The 19,141-nt window shown below is 29.1% G+C and overlaps 1 protein-coding gene across 2 annotated transcripts in view; it reads left to right on the forward strand.

Moving 5' to 3' along the window:
- Prp8 (pre-mRNA processing factor 8) overlaps positions 1 to 12,288 on the forward strand; it is a 108,037-nt gene extending 95,749 nt beyond the window's left edge. For both annotated transcript variants that reach the window (XM_075364769.1, XM_075364770.1), the window contains 7 exons: positions 1,483 to 1,676; positions 4,941 to 5,156; positions 5,419 to 5,584; positions 5,778 to 5,981; positions 6,557 to 6,681; positions 8,770 to 8,924; positions 11,709 to 12,288. In XM_075364769.1, the coding sequence (XP_075220884.1) occupies positions 1,483 to 1,676; positions 4,941 to 5,156; positions 5,419 to 5,584; positions 5,778 to 5,981; positions 6,557 to 6,681; positions 8,770 to 8,924; positions 11,709 to 11,863 (1,215 nt within the window). In that variant the 3' untranslated portion in view covers positions 11,864 to 12,288. The remainder of the gene's footprint in view (positions 1 to 1,482; positions 1,677 to 4,940; positions 5,157 to 5,418; positions 5,585 to 5,777; positions 5,982 to 6,556; positions 6,682 to 8,769; positions 8,925 to 11,708) is intronic.
- The last annotated feature ends 6,853 nt before the right edge of the window (positions 12,289 to 19,141 follow it).

Raw genomic sequence — 19,141 nt, forward strand, 5'->3', positions numbered from 1 at the left:
TTATCCTTGAGAAATTTTTTTCTGTATTTTTGTTGTAAACAAATTTCTGCCTTTCTACAGAAGGGATACAGGAGCTCAAGAAGTCTTGTAAAAAATTGTTACTTCTATTTCTAAAAGAGTTATAGCAAAGTAATTATTTTATAAGGAAATAAAGGAAAGCTGACAAACTTTTAGTGCATTTATAGGGGTTTCCATGACCTTCATCATCAGATTATATAATTATTAAATACCCATAAAAGTATATGGTATAGCACAATTATTATGGTTAGATGCTTGTTTGGAAAGTAAGTATGGCTTCCAAATGTGGCTGTTAAACTGCTTTGTGATCTCTGCACATGTACTTGTACAGAGCTCTTTCATTTATTTGTTTTGGACACTTAGAAAAACAGATTTTGTTTACAATTTGCACTATTTAAATGTTGAGAACAATTGAAGGAACTCCCAGCTGTGGAATGAACCTATTCACTTTTTTGAACCCTAAGAATGTGAACTCCAACAGATTTATCAGCAGATTAGTGAAGTTTATAGTGAAAATGCAGTGAATGAAGGAATGACAAAAAAATTGTTCACCAGGAAAACTCATAAGTCTAGAAATACAGTGGGGTGACCATCTGTTGATTTGCTGCATTTTATTATCAGAAAAATTCATGAGAGTAGATACTTTACCTTTTCATCACTTTCTCACGCCTTTCCATAAATGAGATAACTATCCTTTATGAAATTGTGACAATTATTTTAAAGCATTAAGAGTTTTGTTCATGCTGACACCCGTTATAAATGCAACTTCCTAACAGAATCATTTCACTAACAGAATATTAGTGAAAACTTTGTTGAAAATTAAGACTTGTAATAAAATTGTTCAAAAATAGTTTGTCATTATTGTTTAATAGCCTAATAGGACTTGTCTCTGAATATACCTTATATTTGTATAAGTATTATACACACTTGATGCTTCCTGAAATAACTCCTGAATTAAGTGAGGTAGGTATGATGAAACTTTATTATTTTGTTTTTGATGGCTGTTAATATTAATACTTTGATGGTGAATTTTGTTTCATGTATTTTTATAAATTGAATACACATCATTACAGTCACAGTTGCTATCAGTAAAATTGTAAATGTAACTGAGTAAAATTGAAACAACTAATGACTTCACTTCGGAAATAAAAAATTATGTCTGCACAAAATGTATAGCTCTAACTCCATCACAAGATGTTTAGCTGTCTAGAAACTGAGATTCCTTGTTACATATAACATCTTTTTTGGTATAAAAGCCATAATAGTTGCTTTTAAATCCCACAAAACAACTTATTATGGAAACTTTTGGATTACCATAATGATATTTTTGAAATCAACATTACTTGGCAATTTTCATATGGTTTGGGTTGGCTGTCATCAGTTTTTAAGTACAACATGCTTTATGGTAATGTTTAATTGGTAAACATTTGTTGATAGTAGAAGCTCATGTATATATTTTTTCAGGCATTCTCAAGGTTGATTTTAATCCTAAGAGCACTACATGTAAATACTGAACGTACTAAAGTGATACTGAAACCTGATAAAACAACCATTACAGAGCCGCATCTCATTTGGCCAACATTAACTGATGAAGAATGGATTAAAGTTGAAGTACAACTAAAAGATCTCATACTAGCTGATTATGGAAAGAAAAATAAGTAAGTTTGAAGTATATTTACGTTCATATAAGTAATGTTTTTTTTTATTGTGAGGTACGTATAGTGGGTGCCTTAATCCTCTTGCAGGTAGGTCTGGGAAAAGGCAGGTCCAGTCTTGCAGTTAGAACATCCAGCAGTTAAAATGGTTAATTGTACCCAGTATTTATGAAGTTAAAAAAAAAAATGTTAAATTTTGGATGAAGTATTCATGTTTAAAGACACTTCTGAGTTCTGTTTTTGACTACTATTTTTTTCTTTTTCTTATGTGTAATACATCATGAAAATTACTTATTGCAAACCTTTATATGAATTTCAAATTTTATGGAAAAATATTCAATATTTCTGGTGGCCTAATCCTTTCAGTAATTTGATGGGTAGGGTAAAAATTTAAAACCAGAAAACTGAAGATGCATCTATCTGTAAGTTTGAAAATGTACTATTTAAAATTGCCATTGTGGGTCACATTAAATGTATGGGTTTAATACATTTTTTTTAATACATGGGTAGTAACTAAATGCTTTTGTTACCTTATTCTGCTGTTTTGTTTTATAATAAAGTACAGTAATTTAACAGCAGTGAAGGTTAAATCTCCACTGATAACTAAGTAAAGTTAAAACTAGATTTTAGCGAAACGTAAAACGTTTCTTATCAATTAATTTTTTTACTTTTATTTTCTTTTAAATTTACTTTTATCTTCAGTACTGCATGGGGATGTTTAACCAGAGAAATACTGGCTACTCGCATTCATACTACAGTTATGAAAAAAAAAAAAAACAAATGTGAGGATTTCTGACAAATTTGTCTGATGGGTTAAATTGACACATGTTCCTATTTTAACTGTTGTTGTTTTGCTGCTTCTTTATGTTAAAATTATCATAATTTATAACCTTTAAATCATTTAAACTTTAGTTATATAAAAAATTAAATAAAAATCAACCTTACCAACAAATTTATATTAATTCTCAAGTACTTTATCATTTGACCATCTTCAGGAAAGACTTTATCTAATTTAAACACTAAATTAAAATATGTAAAATAAAAATTATAAAATATTAAGGTCTTAGCAACTGATTGTCAATGTATAAAATTAATTATGTAAGAATGTCTCAGTTATGAATGGTAATGGTTGGAGGGAGATAATCAGGTTAGATAATTGATAATTATTTGTTTAAATAGAATATCATCCTAGAATTTGGTTTGTTCATTGATTAATTTATTGTTATAATAATATATATGAAATTTTTCAAGAATGCTGGTTTTATAAAAATCATTTAAACTTAAATATATAAATAAATTTAAACTAAAAAATAAAATTTATAAAATAAATTTATTTATACTTACTAAAATTTATAAATAAACTTAAATTTATAACATTTAAACTTTAATTCAATGGTAGTGTCCTTTTGCCTCATCCAGAGGTTCTGGGTTTGAATCATAGTCAGGGATAGCATTTTTTCACATTTTGTTAAGGAAGAAATCTGGTCATAATAATCTATCAAATTCCATTTGTCTACAGCTGAAAACTAGGGAAAATAGTCTTTAAAAAAATCACTTAGAACTCACTTAAAAAACTCACTTCAGATTTTATTTTGTTGTAAACCTGATAAGTCAGAAGCATGAAGAGGAGTTCACAAGGTGTATTTATGTTTTCTTGCCTAGCTGTGAAGTTTTCAGTAGTTAAGAGATTTTTATATAGCAGTTGCTTTGATCTGTATATACAACATTAACAGTTCCACACCTTAATCTAATGTAGTTAATTGTGTTCATTTTTCCTAGAAATATTAGAGTCCTTTGAGTAAACAGTACCTTACTAAATGACTGCTTAATAAGCAAGCTCCTTCCTCACCTTTAATCCATTATAAAAGAATATCAAAATATCTTTATAAATGTGTAAATGTATTGATTACACATCATAAAAAAACTCAAAACATTTCTCTTGGCCTATGAAGGTCAGTGTAAAATCTTGGCTTTTGAAACATTAATAGTTATTTTTATTTTGGTGGCAGTCATTTGAAAAGAGCATACTTTTATAATTGAAGATATTATCTGATGTTACAGGATAAAAAAATTAATTCATAACTCTTTTTGCCCCATAAGGGATCTTAAATATCTCTTATAGGTTATATCTGCTTTTTTGGTTATATGGAATAGATGATAACCATAAAATGTCAACTATCTGCAGTTACCCAAGTTGCTTGGTTGGGCTTGGTTGCCATTTTGTTTGTCGTTAACTTTATTATTAGCAAACATTCTTATTGAAGTCATTGTACCTAAAACTGCTTTTGGTTTTCTATGGGAATTGAGAACCCCAACAAAGTCTTGGGGAATATTTTGATTGTTTTTTTTCTTTTCATTTTTGTTTTTGTTTAATTTTACTCAGGTTTGTTACCTTTCATATTAAAAATTGAAGGTGGTCTATATCAACTGTCAGGTGAAATTTCTTTGAAGTAACTCCACATCTTGCTGTACTTTCATGCTAATTAATTCCAACAAGGTGATAGCAGAATCCATCTAACACTTTCTTTCAAGAAACTTACATAAAAACAGAATAAATATATTTATAGGAATGAGAAGAAAGAAAATAACAATAATGAAGGGAAATAAATAAGTGAATTAGTACATGTTTTTAGTGAACGAGTAGGATAGAAAGTAAGGAACTGGGATTTCACTTACGTGTCTTTGTAAACTGTTTTTCTTGCCTGTATTTATCATTACTCTTTGATACCCTGCAATAATTGAAGAACTTAAATTAGTGATTTCATACTAGTACATTAAATGGCCAAGGAATGCAAAGGTCATCTGCATTATTAGACAGAACTTCCCAAATTTATAAGCAAAAGTGTGATTTAAGCAATACATACATGGATCCTGAGGGCCATGACCAGTGAAAGCATATTTTTAGTTCATAACATTTTATTTATTTTTTTGGTCGATTATATTGTTGAATATACTATATCCTGTAGAAACATCACATTTAAAGGATATAATTAATCATCTAGCCTAGAAAAAAGATATTCCTTTCTTATTGTTGATGCTTTGAAAATTACTGTTTATTTGGTATTTCATTTTTGAAGAGGAAGATCTTGAATAACTTTGTTAATATTATGATTTTTGACTTAAAAAGAATTAATACGATCCTATTTGCAAAAAGTGGAAAAGTTTAATTTCCTCTATATTAGGTTAAAATTCCTGTATATGATTAGGTTAGGTTATTCAGTATGAAATTATCTGTTTAGTTAATTACATTGTTTTTTTTATTTATAGTGTAAATGTAGCATCATTAACACAGTCTGAAATACGTGATATTATTCTGGGTATGGAAATTAGTGCACCGTCTGCTCAACGACAACAGATTGCAGAAATTGAAAAACAAACTAAAGAACAGTCTCAATTGACAGCTACAACAACACGTACAGTAAATAAACATGGTGATGAGATTATTACATCGACTACTTCAAACTATGAGACACAAACTTTCAGGTAATACATTCCATTTTAGATATCAGTATGGTATTAATATTAAATGATTAGCTCCTGTTTGCATTGTATTAGTTATATTAATTTATTTGTCATTTGCATACATTAATAGAGAATTTTTTTGATGTTAATTAATTTATCACAAATGTTGTAAGTATGTTAGGTTTACCCCAAGCCACATCTTTATTTCTACTACAGTGTGGTTTAAAAAGAAAAAAAAGATTAATTTGTAGGAGTATGCTTGTAATTTTTTTTTCTTTTTTAGTTCAAAGACAGAGTGGAGAGTAAGAGCTATATCAGCAACTAACCTACATTTACGTACAAATCATATTTATTTATCATCTGATGATATTAAAGAGACTGGTTACACGTATATTTTACCAAAGAATGTCTTAAAGAAGTTCGTTACAATATCAGATTTAAGAGCTCAGGTAAGTTGATTTTTATCATAAATTCTAATTAAATTTTTAATTTTAGTGTACTGGTAATTTGTAAGAGTATTATAAGGTATTTAGTTTAATAAATCATAAAGTGAATGTATGTTCTTATAGATTTTGTGATTATACCTTCAATGTACAGTATATACCAATATATTTTTATTTATTATTTTTATTCATTTTCTAGATCTCTGGTTTTCTCTATGGAATTAGTCCACCAGATAATCCACAAGTGAGAGAGATTCGTTGTATTGTAATGCCACCCCAATGGGGTACACATCAGACTGTACATTTACCAAACCAGTTGCCGCAGCATCAGTACCTTAAAGAAATGGAACCACTAGGTTGGATTCATACACAACCAAATGAACTACCACAATTATCTCCTCAGGTGTGTTACTGTCTGTCTTTAATTACTTTTATTATATTTTTTTTATACGCTTAAAAGGAACTATTGAACTAAGATAGTGTAAGAGTAAGTAGAATGAATTAAAAAAAAATTATTGTAGATTCCATATTAAATATGAACCTACCTCGCTTTTTAAGTTGCTTGACTACTAAAGTTATTTAGTTCAGGAATGTGAACTGATGTGTTTCCTTTAAAGGTTTAAAAAAGTAAAGTTGTATTTGTTATCAAAATTTGGAGCATAAATGAAATGGATTTATTCTTTGCAACTATGAACCATTTTTTCCTGTGATGGAATTACAACTTTAAGAAAATTGTTTGATGTTGTTCTGCTCCCATCATGAGTTGTAGTCTGGGCATTAAAAGAGCTTACATTTATCAAAAAGCATTACAAAGCTAGCAGATATGATTTATAGTTTATTAAATTTTATTTCCCTAAATATTTTCCTTACCTTTTGTATTCTTTTAAAAGTGAAATTATACATTATAAATTTTACATAATTAAATCTTTATTACTCAAATTTAGTTTGTATTTCATTTGCTCATTATTTTATTTGTAGGATATCACGACACATGCAAAGATTATGGCAGAAAATCCGTCTTGGGATGGTGAAAAAACAGTTGTTATTACTTGTAGTTTTACTCCTGGATCTTGTTCTCTGACTGTATACAAACTAACTCCAAGGTATGGTTGTAATATTTAACTATTTGTTTTAATTTCTTCTAACAAATTATTTAATTTAGTTGTATAACATTTTTTAAAATTATATTAATATAGAAACTTGTCATTGCAATAGTTTACAGAGTAAAGTTGAAATTTATTTTAAGATTGTGAATCTAGAGTATAATTTTTGTTTCAGTGCAATAATTTTAGAATAGTTTTTCTTGATATATTTAATGATAAATGTATAGTTTAAAAATAATTGATGTCAATGATATGTATTGTTTTATACAATCAGTTATAAGCATAAAATTAGTTTAAAACTAGCAATCTGAGTTGTTTGTTTCAGTGTTTTACACCATTTTTAATCCAGTTTTATGCTTTCAGCTATGAATGAAATGATATGATTTTTTATCAATAGTTATTTTAATTTTATTAATGCTGATAAAAATATTATTTTGTAGTCTTTTTATTTAATTTCTAATTATTATTATTTTTCATTTTTGTTTTGTTGTATTCTTAAATATATATATATATTTAACATATTGACCATTGTGGTAATAAAATTATATGAAGTATAAACCACCAAAATCTTTGGAAATTAATACGGCAAGTTTAACTTATCTAATTACCGTATTTTGGTGGGTTATATTTAATGTAATATTAAATATATATATATATTTTTTTAATGTATATCAATGTTTCATAATCTGCTGATGACTGTTTGACTTGCAAATTGGTTGTCTATTTTAGATTTTAAATAGAGTAATAAAGATTATGTAATCTGTCTAAAAAAAAAAGTTGTGAATATATATATATATATATATGTAGGTGGTTTAAAAAGTGTGTACACTGAGAGTTGGCAAAACTGATGTGTATCAAGGACATTTTCGGTTTGTAAAATCTTCTGGAAGAACAAACAAATTTCCCTTGATAGGTTTGTTTGTCTCTGTGTTTGACACCCATTTGAATCGTGAAAGTCAAGTGATTTCTAAAAAAAATGGATGAAAGAGTTTCACATGTTGATTAAACATTACTTTATGAAGAGAAAATTGTCGGCAAACTAAAGAAAAATTTTCTATGTATTATTGTGAATCTGCACCTTCAATTGGAACAAGTGGTCTTAAAATGTTTGAAGTACTCATATGAGCACAAGTGATGCAAACATTCTCGATGCCCTGTACAGATCACTATTCCAGAAATGATAAAATTCATGATAATTCAATTGGTGTATTCATGATATATTTAAATAACTAAATAAATAAATATATAAAAGTTTTCAAAAGTTGTGGTATTACTCTTTGCTATTAGTATTTAATATATCCATATAGTTATTACTAGTAGATTTTTGAGGCTCTTTTTGTTAGTCTCTGCGTTTGAATGTGTGTGCGCGCACATGTGCATATTTTTTATGTTAGTTATATTTAAAGTACCTGTTATCTGTATTTGTTTTTTTGGATTTGAGAAGTGAAAAACTCCTTGGTTGTTTGCCCATAGAAAAAGTTAACAGCATATATCATGTGCATTACTCAGTTTAATTTCATACTAAAGTGTATTGAGTTGACAGTGCAGAAGGGTTGAACCTTAGTTAACTTTGTTGAATCTCATTACACTGTTACAAACTCATAATGATATATAGTTACTCTTTTGAAGTGTGTTGTGATTATCATTTTATATTTACAGTAATTAGAGTAATAAGATTGAAGAGCTTTATTTTCATAAAATCAGATTGATGAGTAGATATTGTTACAGAAAAGAAAGACAATTGTATATAAAGATTTTGATTTATTAGTTGTAATTCAAAGACATTGATGTATTGGTTATAATTCGAGATCTGAAATTCATTACAGTTAAATTCCAGTTTGATTATGGTTGTTTGTGATTTGAAAAAAGAGGTGTGTAAACCAGTGATCACCGCAATTTTATATTTATTTTAAATTTGTATATTAGGAAAGCAGTTCAGTGAATAGTATATATTTTGATTGAATTTTATGTATATGATATAACGTATCATGTTGTGTTTGTGTGCTATCTCTTTTCTTTTTTCCTTGCAGTCATGAGAAAAAAATGTAATATACACTTTATAATCTTATTTTTCATTTCTCTTTATAGTGGTTATGAGTGGGGTCGTCAAAATACAGACAAAGGTAATAACCCTAAAGGTTATTTACCAAGTCATTATGAAAAGCTTCAGATGATTTTATCTGATAGATTCCTTGGCTTCTTTATGGTTCCTGCTCAAGGATCTTGGAATTATAACTTTATGGGTAAGTATTTGACTAATGAAAAAAAAAAATAGTGAGTTTTTACAGCTTCTGTTTTTTTCAAATATTTTATTAATGTAGATAGAATGTTTGAAAATGGAAAAATAAATTGTCACTTCATAGCAGCAAAAAACAACAATGTACACAGGAAAATTCTATTTAAAAGATCAGCCATAAAATGGTTATTTAATGATAAAGGGATTTACTATGAAAATAACTATGTGACATAATCTGCAATGTACATTTTTAATGGTAATGTAAAACTAACATTATCTCTGGTGATGTGTTGTGAATGAGTGGTGCGAGATGATACAGAAATTTCCAGATTTCAATGTATTTAATCATTATATATAACATGTATATAGTGTTTTGTTTTCATTAATCACAATTAAAACGGAGAATGTATTACGTGAATGAAAATTTGTTATGTATTTATGTCTAGGAAAAGTACTGCATTTTATCAATGATAAACTTCATTCTCTATGGCTTGAGTACAGTACAAAACATTTACTAGTATGATTTTTTTTTTGTTTCATATATATTTTTTTGTTATAAAATTTTATATTGTTATCTGGATAATATTTCATGTAATTTATTAACTGAAATAATTTAATAGATATCTTTTTGCGGTATATACAATTATAATGTCTGGAGTTTTAGTACAGAAATGTCAAATCCAAATCTGTTTTGGTCACTATGATGATACTGCAACAAAGATGGACCACTTCAAACATATATGTATTCAATGCTAAATACTTAATACATTTTTTTAAAAGAATCTTATGATCTTTTTAAAGAAGAATATAATTACCTTGTCTAGGACCTTCATTCATTTTTTCTGATTTAAAAAACTTGCTTGATTGACTTTTAAGGAACATGATAAAGTTATAAGTATATCTTCAGGATTGGTGTAAACTTATTAGAAATAATAATATGGCAAAGCCCCTTAAAGGTTCCATGATATATTAATTTATTTGATTTCCATATTATATGATTCATTTTGACCTGATAATTTTAATATATTGATTGACTGATCTATATTGATGGAGTGTGAGCTGATCGTGAGAATATGTACACTTGACGTTCTCCTGACATTCTGCAAATAATGATGAATTCTTTCTAAATCTAATTTTCCAGCCACAGAAATCTAGGTTTTTTAATTGCAACTCATATACTGTATTTTATTTAAATTTTGTGACTGATGAAAAAATGTAATTGGTTACAACTATGTTAACCCTTCGTGGACAGAAACCCATATATGGGCTACCTATACTTACACTGGAGGACGGAAACCCATATATGAGTCTCAGAATGTGACCGGCTATTTGTCTTCACATACTTACATAAAAATTCCAAGAGATGGCAGGTATTCTTTCAATCATTTTGAGACAGGAATTATTTGATACGTGATTGGGAACCATTTTACTTCATTTATCAGATGAGTTCTATTATGACTGTGTATGTAACAAGATGCGCGCACTATTTTTTTCGTGTTTTTTGCTCATTTTTAAGTAATTTGTTTACAAAGTGTTCCTTCCAAAACTTCATTTTCGGCTTGTTTGATTTGAATTCAAACAAAATTTTCAAGACAAAAATTCAGAAGGAAATGAATTAAAATATTTATATTATTATTGTAATAAAACTATATTATACTATTCCCTGCCTAGGTGCGCTACTTCTTCAAAATTGCTGTTTTTATATTACCATCAATGTTACTACTGTTACTATTATTATTCAGTGTCTTTTTCATGAAAAGAACTGTGTAAAACATAGCTAAAATGATCACCTATAGTTTTCAAATTCTAGTGTGCTCAGTGAGACTTGTGCTGTTTTCGCATAAACTTTTTTTCGTAAGATAATTAAACAGTGTTCCTTAACCTCAGTAGTGGTAGAATTCAGCAAAAATCACAATGTATATGTTGTTTGTGTGCATGAATACATGTTTTAACTTACTTTAAATAGTTTTTGCATGAACATTTTTTTGAAAATGTCTTCCGTTAATAGCCATAAAACATCGCTGCCCGTGAAGGGTTAATATTCATAAACTGTTAATGTTTGGCAAAATGCATGTTAATTATAACAGAGATTACAAGTTATTGTATTATATTTATGAATTGCTTCATTAAGCAGCTGTGAGCTCTTTCTTTTTTGTAGGTGGCTTTTCAGTTAAGACTAAGGTGGATGGGTCACTATATTGCTCAGATTCTGATTGTTTTTTTGTGAAATCTCTCTATCAATAGCTTTTTATTATTTCCGTTAAAATGTTATGAAATTGTTTTTCTTTCTTTTACTCATAATTAATGTGCCATACTTTTTGTATACAGTATATGGAGGTACCAAGGGCCTGGGCACCTCTATAATTAATGTCTGTACTCAAATTATTGTCTTACGCACAAATTATTAGGTTTTCCCAAAAGCAAAATGTTCACAAATACATCATAAAAGAGTAAACAATTATTTTATAAATAGAGTGGGTATTTGTTGTCCTTTATTTCTATCTTTTTTTTATTATTTACCATTATGCTAGAAATAATTTTTTTTAGTGAAATATAGTTTCAAGAGTGTTCCTGAAAGAACTACAGGCATATTAGGTAAAACAAAGCTGTTTGTTTCAAAATCAATTTCTCTTATAATATTAATATTTCTTTAGATATCTATCTTCAAGAAATCTGTGATTTATCTCTTTTTTAGTGGTCAAAAACAAGGCCATGTTTTTGCACAAGTTTGACATTCATTTATAATTTAATTAAAGCTATTATGACAAATATCTTATTTTTTTATTTTTAGGTGTTCGTCATGATCCGAACATGAAATATGAATTACAACTAGCAAATCCTAAGGAATTTTATCATGAAGTTCATAGACCAGCACATTTCCTTAATTTTTCATCGCTTGAAGATGGTGATGGAGTGGGAGCTGATCGTGAGGATATGTACGCTTAATTTGCGGCATAAATGTGATGGATATTGATTAATCATATGTATTATGCTGTCCACTAATTGCATAATGATGTGTGGAGTAATTAACAGATGGATATGGACTCCTATGAACTGTAAAATAGTTTTCATGATGGATGTTGTGGTTAATATTTAATTTTTATTGATATTTTATATAATATTATATAGATTCCTAAGTGAGATTTTGTTTTTTGTTTTTTTAGTTTTTGGTATATTCATATTTCATTATAAATATTATTATAACTTGTATTATGTATAAAAATTAATTTAATTTACCGTACGTTGCAATGTTTGATTTTGAATTATAAATTTAGTTTAAATTAATGAGACTTTTTAAATAAATATAGTTAGTAAATATTAATTTGTATATAAAGTAATTAAAATTAAATGATTACGTTGTATTTTTAATATACCGTAGATTTATTATGGTTGATAATAAAATTTAATTTTCATCCATATGTGTAATTTAATTATGTAAGTATTGTGCAGAAAGTAATTACCATTTCTTTATTCTGACCACGGAGATGTTTTGTATGTCTGTTCCTATTCAGCTGGTCAGTCACGTATCTGATTAGTCTTAACGAGTTCTCACTGCTTTCATTACATTGATGTTATTTTCTGTACATGTTTAAAATGAATAAGAAAATAGACTGCTATTGTGTCTATTGTGTGTAAAGTGAGATCTGATTTGATTTCTTAATGGAAGAAATATGTAACCATTCAACAATCATTGTCAAATCATGGAAGTTTGTGAATTTGTAATGGATGAATCATCATACTGTGATGGTATTAAAATTTTAATGTAGGGAAAGAGAATATCCATGATGATGATGAAGGAACCGGTGACTTTTTTATCATTATGGATGAGTTGCTGCATCGAGTTAACAAATTCATCAAATAGGATCGGTGTATCACATTTAATGAAATTAATGGAAATTTTTCATTAGTTTCTTGCGCCATTATCATATCACATTATACATTATCATCTGTACATATAAAATTCTCTAATCTCAAGTACAAATAAATTTTTCCAAGAAGGTTCCTCGCTGGTTTAGAGGTGAACACAAAAGAAATGTGTATGGGTTTTCATGAAATTTAAGAGTGAAATTTTTGATAATTCAGCTGCTTATAGACCTGACCTGGCCTGTAGTGACTATCACCTTTTTTGAAGAAGTTTTAAGAGTGGTAAAGATTTGAAGAAAACAGTAACAGCTTACCACAATGAACTAGCAGCAGAGGAATAGAGTATGGGAATACAAAACCCCTCAGATGGTAAGATAAGACCATAAATATAAATTGTGATTAAAAAGAATTGTAGCTTAACATTTTAAATTATGTTTTAATCTAATTCCACACTAAAACATTCTTGTGAAGCAAAATTATCTTTAAAAGCAGAAGAAAAAACAAAGCAATGAGTGGAAAAATTAATTCTGCAGATAACTGAATTAGGAGTTATAATATACAATATTCCAAATTCATTTTTTTTTTAAATTGCAACTACCTAATTTGCAGAATGTCCAAATATTTAAAAAAAATGTATTATATATTTTTCTGGCTTAAACTGAATACTTATGTGGTTTGTTTGGAAAGCTTTTTTTTAAAAAAAAAACAGCATTGCCAGTTAAGTGATGTAGTATAGCGGTGTCTTTAATGATTTACTCTTCCATTAGTTGCATTATTCCACTATTATTCATTGAGCTACAGCTGTTTATTCTTGTTTGTATGTTTGTTTTGTTATAGTCAATTATTTCAAGATGTTTGGTATTCATGAGTAGTAAATTAAAAAAAAAAACTGGATAAAGATTAGAAAAACATTCATAGAGGAACCATTAAGTGATGAAAAAAGTTTATGGTAATTATTACCCAAGTCATATTTTTATTATGAATGGTTCAGAATGTCGCAGGTTCTATGAATGGAGAGCCCTCAATGTCGTGTAATGCTCATATTGCATGTGCTTGTAAAATTTTATCAGTTTGTAAACTGAAATTTAAATTGTTTATCCCAATCATCGGATGGTAGATCAGGAAATAGCAAACTAGTACTAAATATTAGTATGATCATTTCTTGATATTCTCTTAAAAAGAATGCAAAGATCTTATGAAGAAGAATGAAAAAAAGAATGCTAAGGGTCTTTGCAAAGATTTTCCAACATGCGAGCATCTATTGCTCATTCATCACCCTTTTCTCACTGTTTTTGGCAGACAATTATGCTTCCTCAAGACAAATGTCTTTCCATCTAGCAGAGCTGTCTTTTTTCTCAAACTGAAATCTTGTGTATAATTTTTTTTTTTAAAACTTGCTGACAGATTTGCATAATCTCAAAATACCTACTGGTGTGTTTCCATGTGAGGAGTACTAATTATGGAGTGCTGTTTACTGAAAGTACTCAAAAAAGAATTTGTGTTTATAAAAAAAAGTTACATGGTGTTCCATCATAGAAGAATGATTAATCAGTTGTGTGGTTCAGTCAGGTATGATTGTATGGTGTAATACTGTTTATATAACGTTGATACTAATGAAATAAATGTTAAAACATGAAAGTCATCCAGAAAGCAGAGCACCCATTTTATGATAAATAAATCCACTGACAAAGATTTTTTTAACTAAACTTTTTACTTAACAAAAACTAAGCAAACCTTTTACATAACAGATCTCATAAGCATTTAGTAAGCCAGAAAAGCATAAAAAGATCATAAAATATATGGACTTAATGAAAATTAGGTAATGTCTGCAATTTTAAAAGAATGCAATTTCAGACATTTTTGCTTCATCAGAATGTTTTGTGGAATTCCCAGAACTGCAATCTTTTCATCCATTGTTTGTACATTATACTGCTTTATATATTTTTCTCATCCTTTATGTGACCTAAGTTACCTGAAGGACTGACTATTTGTCAATATAATTGTAGATTTTGTTTAATTTTTATTATTGTCAGCATATTATTTTAGAGAAAGTAAAATAATATGCTGACTCTTTCTCCACCTATCCTACAAGAGTTGATAATAAGAGAAAAATGACAACTTGTTCAATGATAATGAAACTAATGCTAATTTTCAACATAGTCCTGACTACATTTGGGCCCTTGTCTCATCTTTCTGTGAGCTTTCTTATTCCAGTAGTAAAAAATTGTTTATCGTGATATCAAAATCATTCTTGTATTAAATCTTTGACTTGTTCATTGTTGCCAAACTTGGTGCCACATAAAAAAAAAACCTGAATGTGTGAGATTAGGACTTGTGAAGCTAGATGTAGCACCTCCCAATCATATAAAAATAGGGAACCCTATATTTCTCAAACCCTGAAATTAATTTCTTCAATTCAGTTCGTAGGATTTTATTGGTTTAAATGAAACAGGTCTTGAAATTTAAGTTAGTTTATTTGTTAGGTTGCAGTTCATAAATCATACGTCTAGAACTTCTCATCTCAAATTTGGATATTTTAAAATCATGTGCTAGCTGATTTGGTAATTTAAAAAATGTAAAATTAGTTTTTTTAGGTTAAAAGGATGTTTGATTATGAAATGTATTTGTTTAATTCCATTCGATTCAGTCTTAAAATATGGGAATCAGAATATAATGCAATAAAACCACTAAAAATGTTGCACAGTAAGGTCCTGAAAATAATTTTTGGTAAAAATATTGGATATAGCACAAGCATATAATACTGTGAAAGCGAAACACCAAATATACTAAATTCATATATAATTGCTTCTATTTTGGAATGTAAATTGTTGCTTCATATCAGTAAGTGTGAGCTTAGCTATTAAGATGCCAGTGGAAATTACAGTTTATTTATGCACCTGTACAAGCACCTATCCCGTCAAGCTAGCTGACCGCCAACATCCCACCACAGCAGCAGGACCCCCAACATGTGTTGGCTGTCTTTATAAGCAAGATACCAATACTGCAAGAGTATTCTCTTGCAAACTACCACTAGGAGCAGACGAAGAAGATGGAAGAAGTTCCCTGATCGGCCCACATGGGACCTCCTGGCAAATGCCAAGGGAGTCACTGGATGTGGATGCCACCTTCCTGCCCAAGCTAGCTAGGCCTACCCACAGGAGCCAGCTTGAAGTGAAATCGCTCGGGGAGAACCACCTCAGCCATGCCATTGAAAGGTGACCAGTGCAAACCTGATACCCCAGGGCTCTGGGGGCCACCACACTGTAGTGGAAACCCAACTGCTGCTTAGGGGAAGTTTGGTCTGATTCCAATAATTGAGTCACAAGTCCCCAACTATAGCTGAAGTTGACAGCCCTTCTCAGGGCTGTCTTGCCAAACAAACTGCCCTTTTCAGGGCTATCACAGAGTTATAAGGTGCCACGTGCTGTCGAAGCCATTCGGCGACAAATTATATCGGAGCCTATAAGTAGATCTTATGATGCCTGACTAGAGACAAATCAATGGAGATGTTATGGTTCTGAAATTCAGCACTGCAATGGGATTTAGATCATTCAGACGTATTAACTTGTGGCAAGTTACCAGAAGGTATAAGAAATACCAATATGAAAATATTAACGAAGAAATTAAACAAATGTTGCATTGAAGATAATTTTAAGGATTGAATGAAATGAATTTAAGTATGACTTTTGTTAATAGAAGTTTGTGATTTTAATTAATGTGAAAATTATTTTTCTTTTTTTAACTCTTTCTATTTTGTTTTTTTTATTGTTAATAAGGAAGTTATTAAGTTTAATGAGAATAAATATAATTATATAATAATATAAATTATGAACAAGCTTATGTACAAGCTCAAAAGAGCTTCTCTAAGCAGCTCGAACACATTTGGCTGTGAATTAAATGTTTATACTCATTTATATATATATATATATATATAAAAATAAATTTAAATATTGTAAAGACCTAAAAAATTATTGTGATGACTATACTGGTAAATATATTTCTAAATATACATTCCTGAGAGTATATGTAGTCATTTTTTATAGTGTTTTAAACTGATACAATTGTTTAATTTTTTTTTGTATTCATTTAATAATTATGTTTCTATAATTAATTCATATATTTAAATTTATGAGTGTTTTAAATGCTCAACTACAGTATGTATATATCTGGTAGTATCTAACTATGGAAACAGCTTTATACTGCATATCTGAATTTGGAGGCAGAAAGAAATTGGGTAATACATAGTTAAAAAAAAAGTCTGCATTAGGGGGAGGGTTTTTAATTTTTTCTGTCTCTTGGATCCACCATATTGAAACAAACTTAGTAAGATGGATATGTGGCACATGATTTTGATTTAAAATTTTCCAAGAAAAAATAGTGAACCTGTTTTTTTTGTTAATGCCTTCGTTATTGAGTTATACATTCAAAGTTGCTTTTTTTTAATCTTCAGTCATTTGACTGGTTTGATGCAGCTATCCAAGATTCCCTATCTAGTGCTAGTCGTTTCATTTCGGTATACCCCCTACATCCTACGTCTCTAACAATTTGTTTTACATACTCCAAATGTGGCCTGCCTACACAATGTTTTCCTTCTACCTGTCCTTCCAATATTAAAGCGACTATTCCGGGATCCCTTAATATGTGGCCTATAAGTCTGTCTCTTTGTTTAGCTGTATTTTTCCAAATGCTTTTTTCTTCATCTATTTGCCGCAACACCTCTTCATTTGTCACTTTATCCATCCATCTGATTTTTAACATTCTCCTATAGCACCGCATTTCAAAAGCTCCTAATCTTTTCTTCTCACATACTCCGATCGTCCAAGTTTCACTTCCATATAAAGCGACACTCCCTACATATACTTTCAAAAATCTTTTCCTGACATTTAAATTAATTTTTGATGTAAACAAATTATATTTCTGACTGAAGTCTCGTTTCGCCTGTGCTATTCAGCATTTTATATCGCTCCTGCTTCGTCCATCTTTAGTAATTCTACTTCCCAAATAACAAAATTTTTCTACCTCCATAACCTTTCTCCTCCTATTTTCACATTCAGTGGTCCATCTTTGTTATTTCTACTACATTTCATTACTTTTGTTTTGTTCTTGTTTATTTTCATGCGATAGTTCTTGCGTAGGACTTCATCCATGCTGTTCATTGTTTCTTCTAAATCCTTTTTACTCTCGGCTAGAATTACTATATCATCAGCAAATCGTAGCATCTTTATCTTTTCACCTTGTACTGTTACTCCGAATCTAAATTGTTCTTTAACATCATTAACTGCTAGTTCCATGTAAAGATTAAGAAGTAACGGAGATAGGGAACATCCTTGTCGGACTTCCTTTCTTATTTCGGCTTCTTTCTTATGTTCTTCAATTATTACTGTTGCTGTTTGGTCCCTGTAAATGTTAGCATTTGTTCTTCTATCTCTGTATTTGAACCCTAATTTTTTTAAAATGCTGAACATTTTATTCCAGTCTACGTTACTGAATGCCTTTTCTAGGTCTATAAATGCCAAGTATGTTGGTTTGTTTTTCTTTAATCTTCCTTCTACTATTAATCTGAGGCCTAAAATTGCTTCCCTTGTCCCTATACTTTTCCTGAAACCAAATTGGTCTTCTCCTAACACTTCTTCCACTTTCCTCTCAATTCTTCTGTATAGAATTCTAGTTAAGATCTTTGATGCATTTCTAGTTAAACTAATTGTTCTGTATTCTTCACATTTATCTGCCCCTGCTTTCTTTAGTATCATGACTTTAACACTTTTTTTGAAGTCTTGACAGAACTACCAAAAAACCTGTTTTTGGTAAATAGTGAACTTGTTTTTTTGTTAATGCATTCGTTATTGAGTTATACATTCAAAGTTGCAAAGATGGAAAAATCATGTTAACAATAAAATAAGGTAAAACGTGTTGCATGAACATTTTACATTCATAATGAATACAATAACTGTAATTAAACATACAAGATTAATACTAAACAATAACTTATAATAACAACACAACAAATTAAATGGCTGTATCAACTGATATTATTTACTTTAAATATTAAAATATTTATTTTAAAATTTTAACTAAATGTTTTCAATCGTAAATTATTAATTAAATAAATTTTGAAAGTATACCATTCTACAATAAATGTTCAAAATACATCTCTACAGCTTGGCAGTGTGCTAACCTCAAGTAATATCGGTTTATAATTTGTTGTATCTGTCTGCTGGTACATGAGCAGATTTGTCAGTTATTCTTCTTTTCAATTCATCAATGTCTGCAGGTTTTGTTTTGTAAACATTTTCAGGTACCCCAAAAAAAGTAATCCAGAGAATATAGGTCTGGGGACCTGGCAGGCCATTCGATGGCTGT

This window comes from Lycorma delicatula, chromosome 4, assembly GCF_047948215.1.
Source record: "Lycorma delicatula isolate Av1 chromosome 4, ASM4794821v1, whole genome shotgun sequence".
NCBI lineage: Eukaryota > Metazoa > Arthropoda > Insecta > Hemiptera > Fulgoridae > Lycorma > Lycorma delicatula.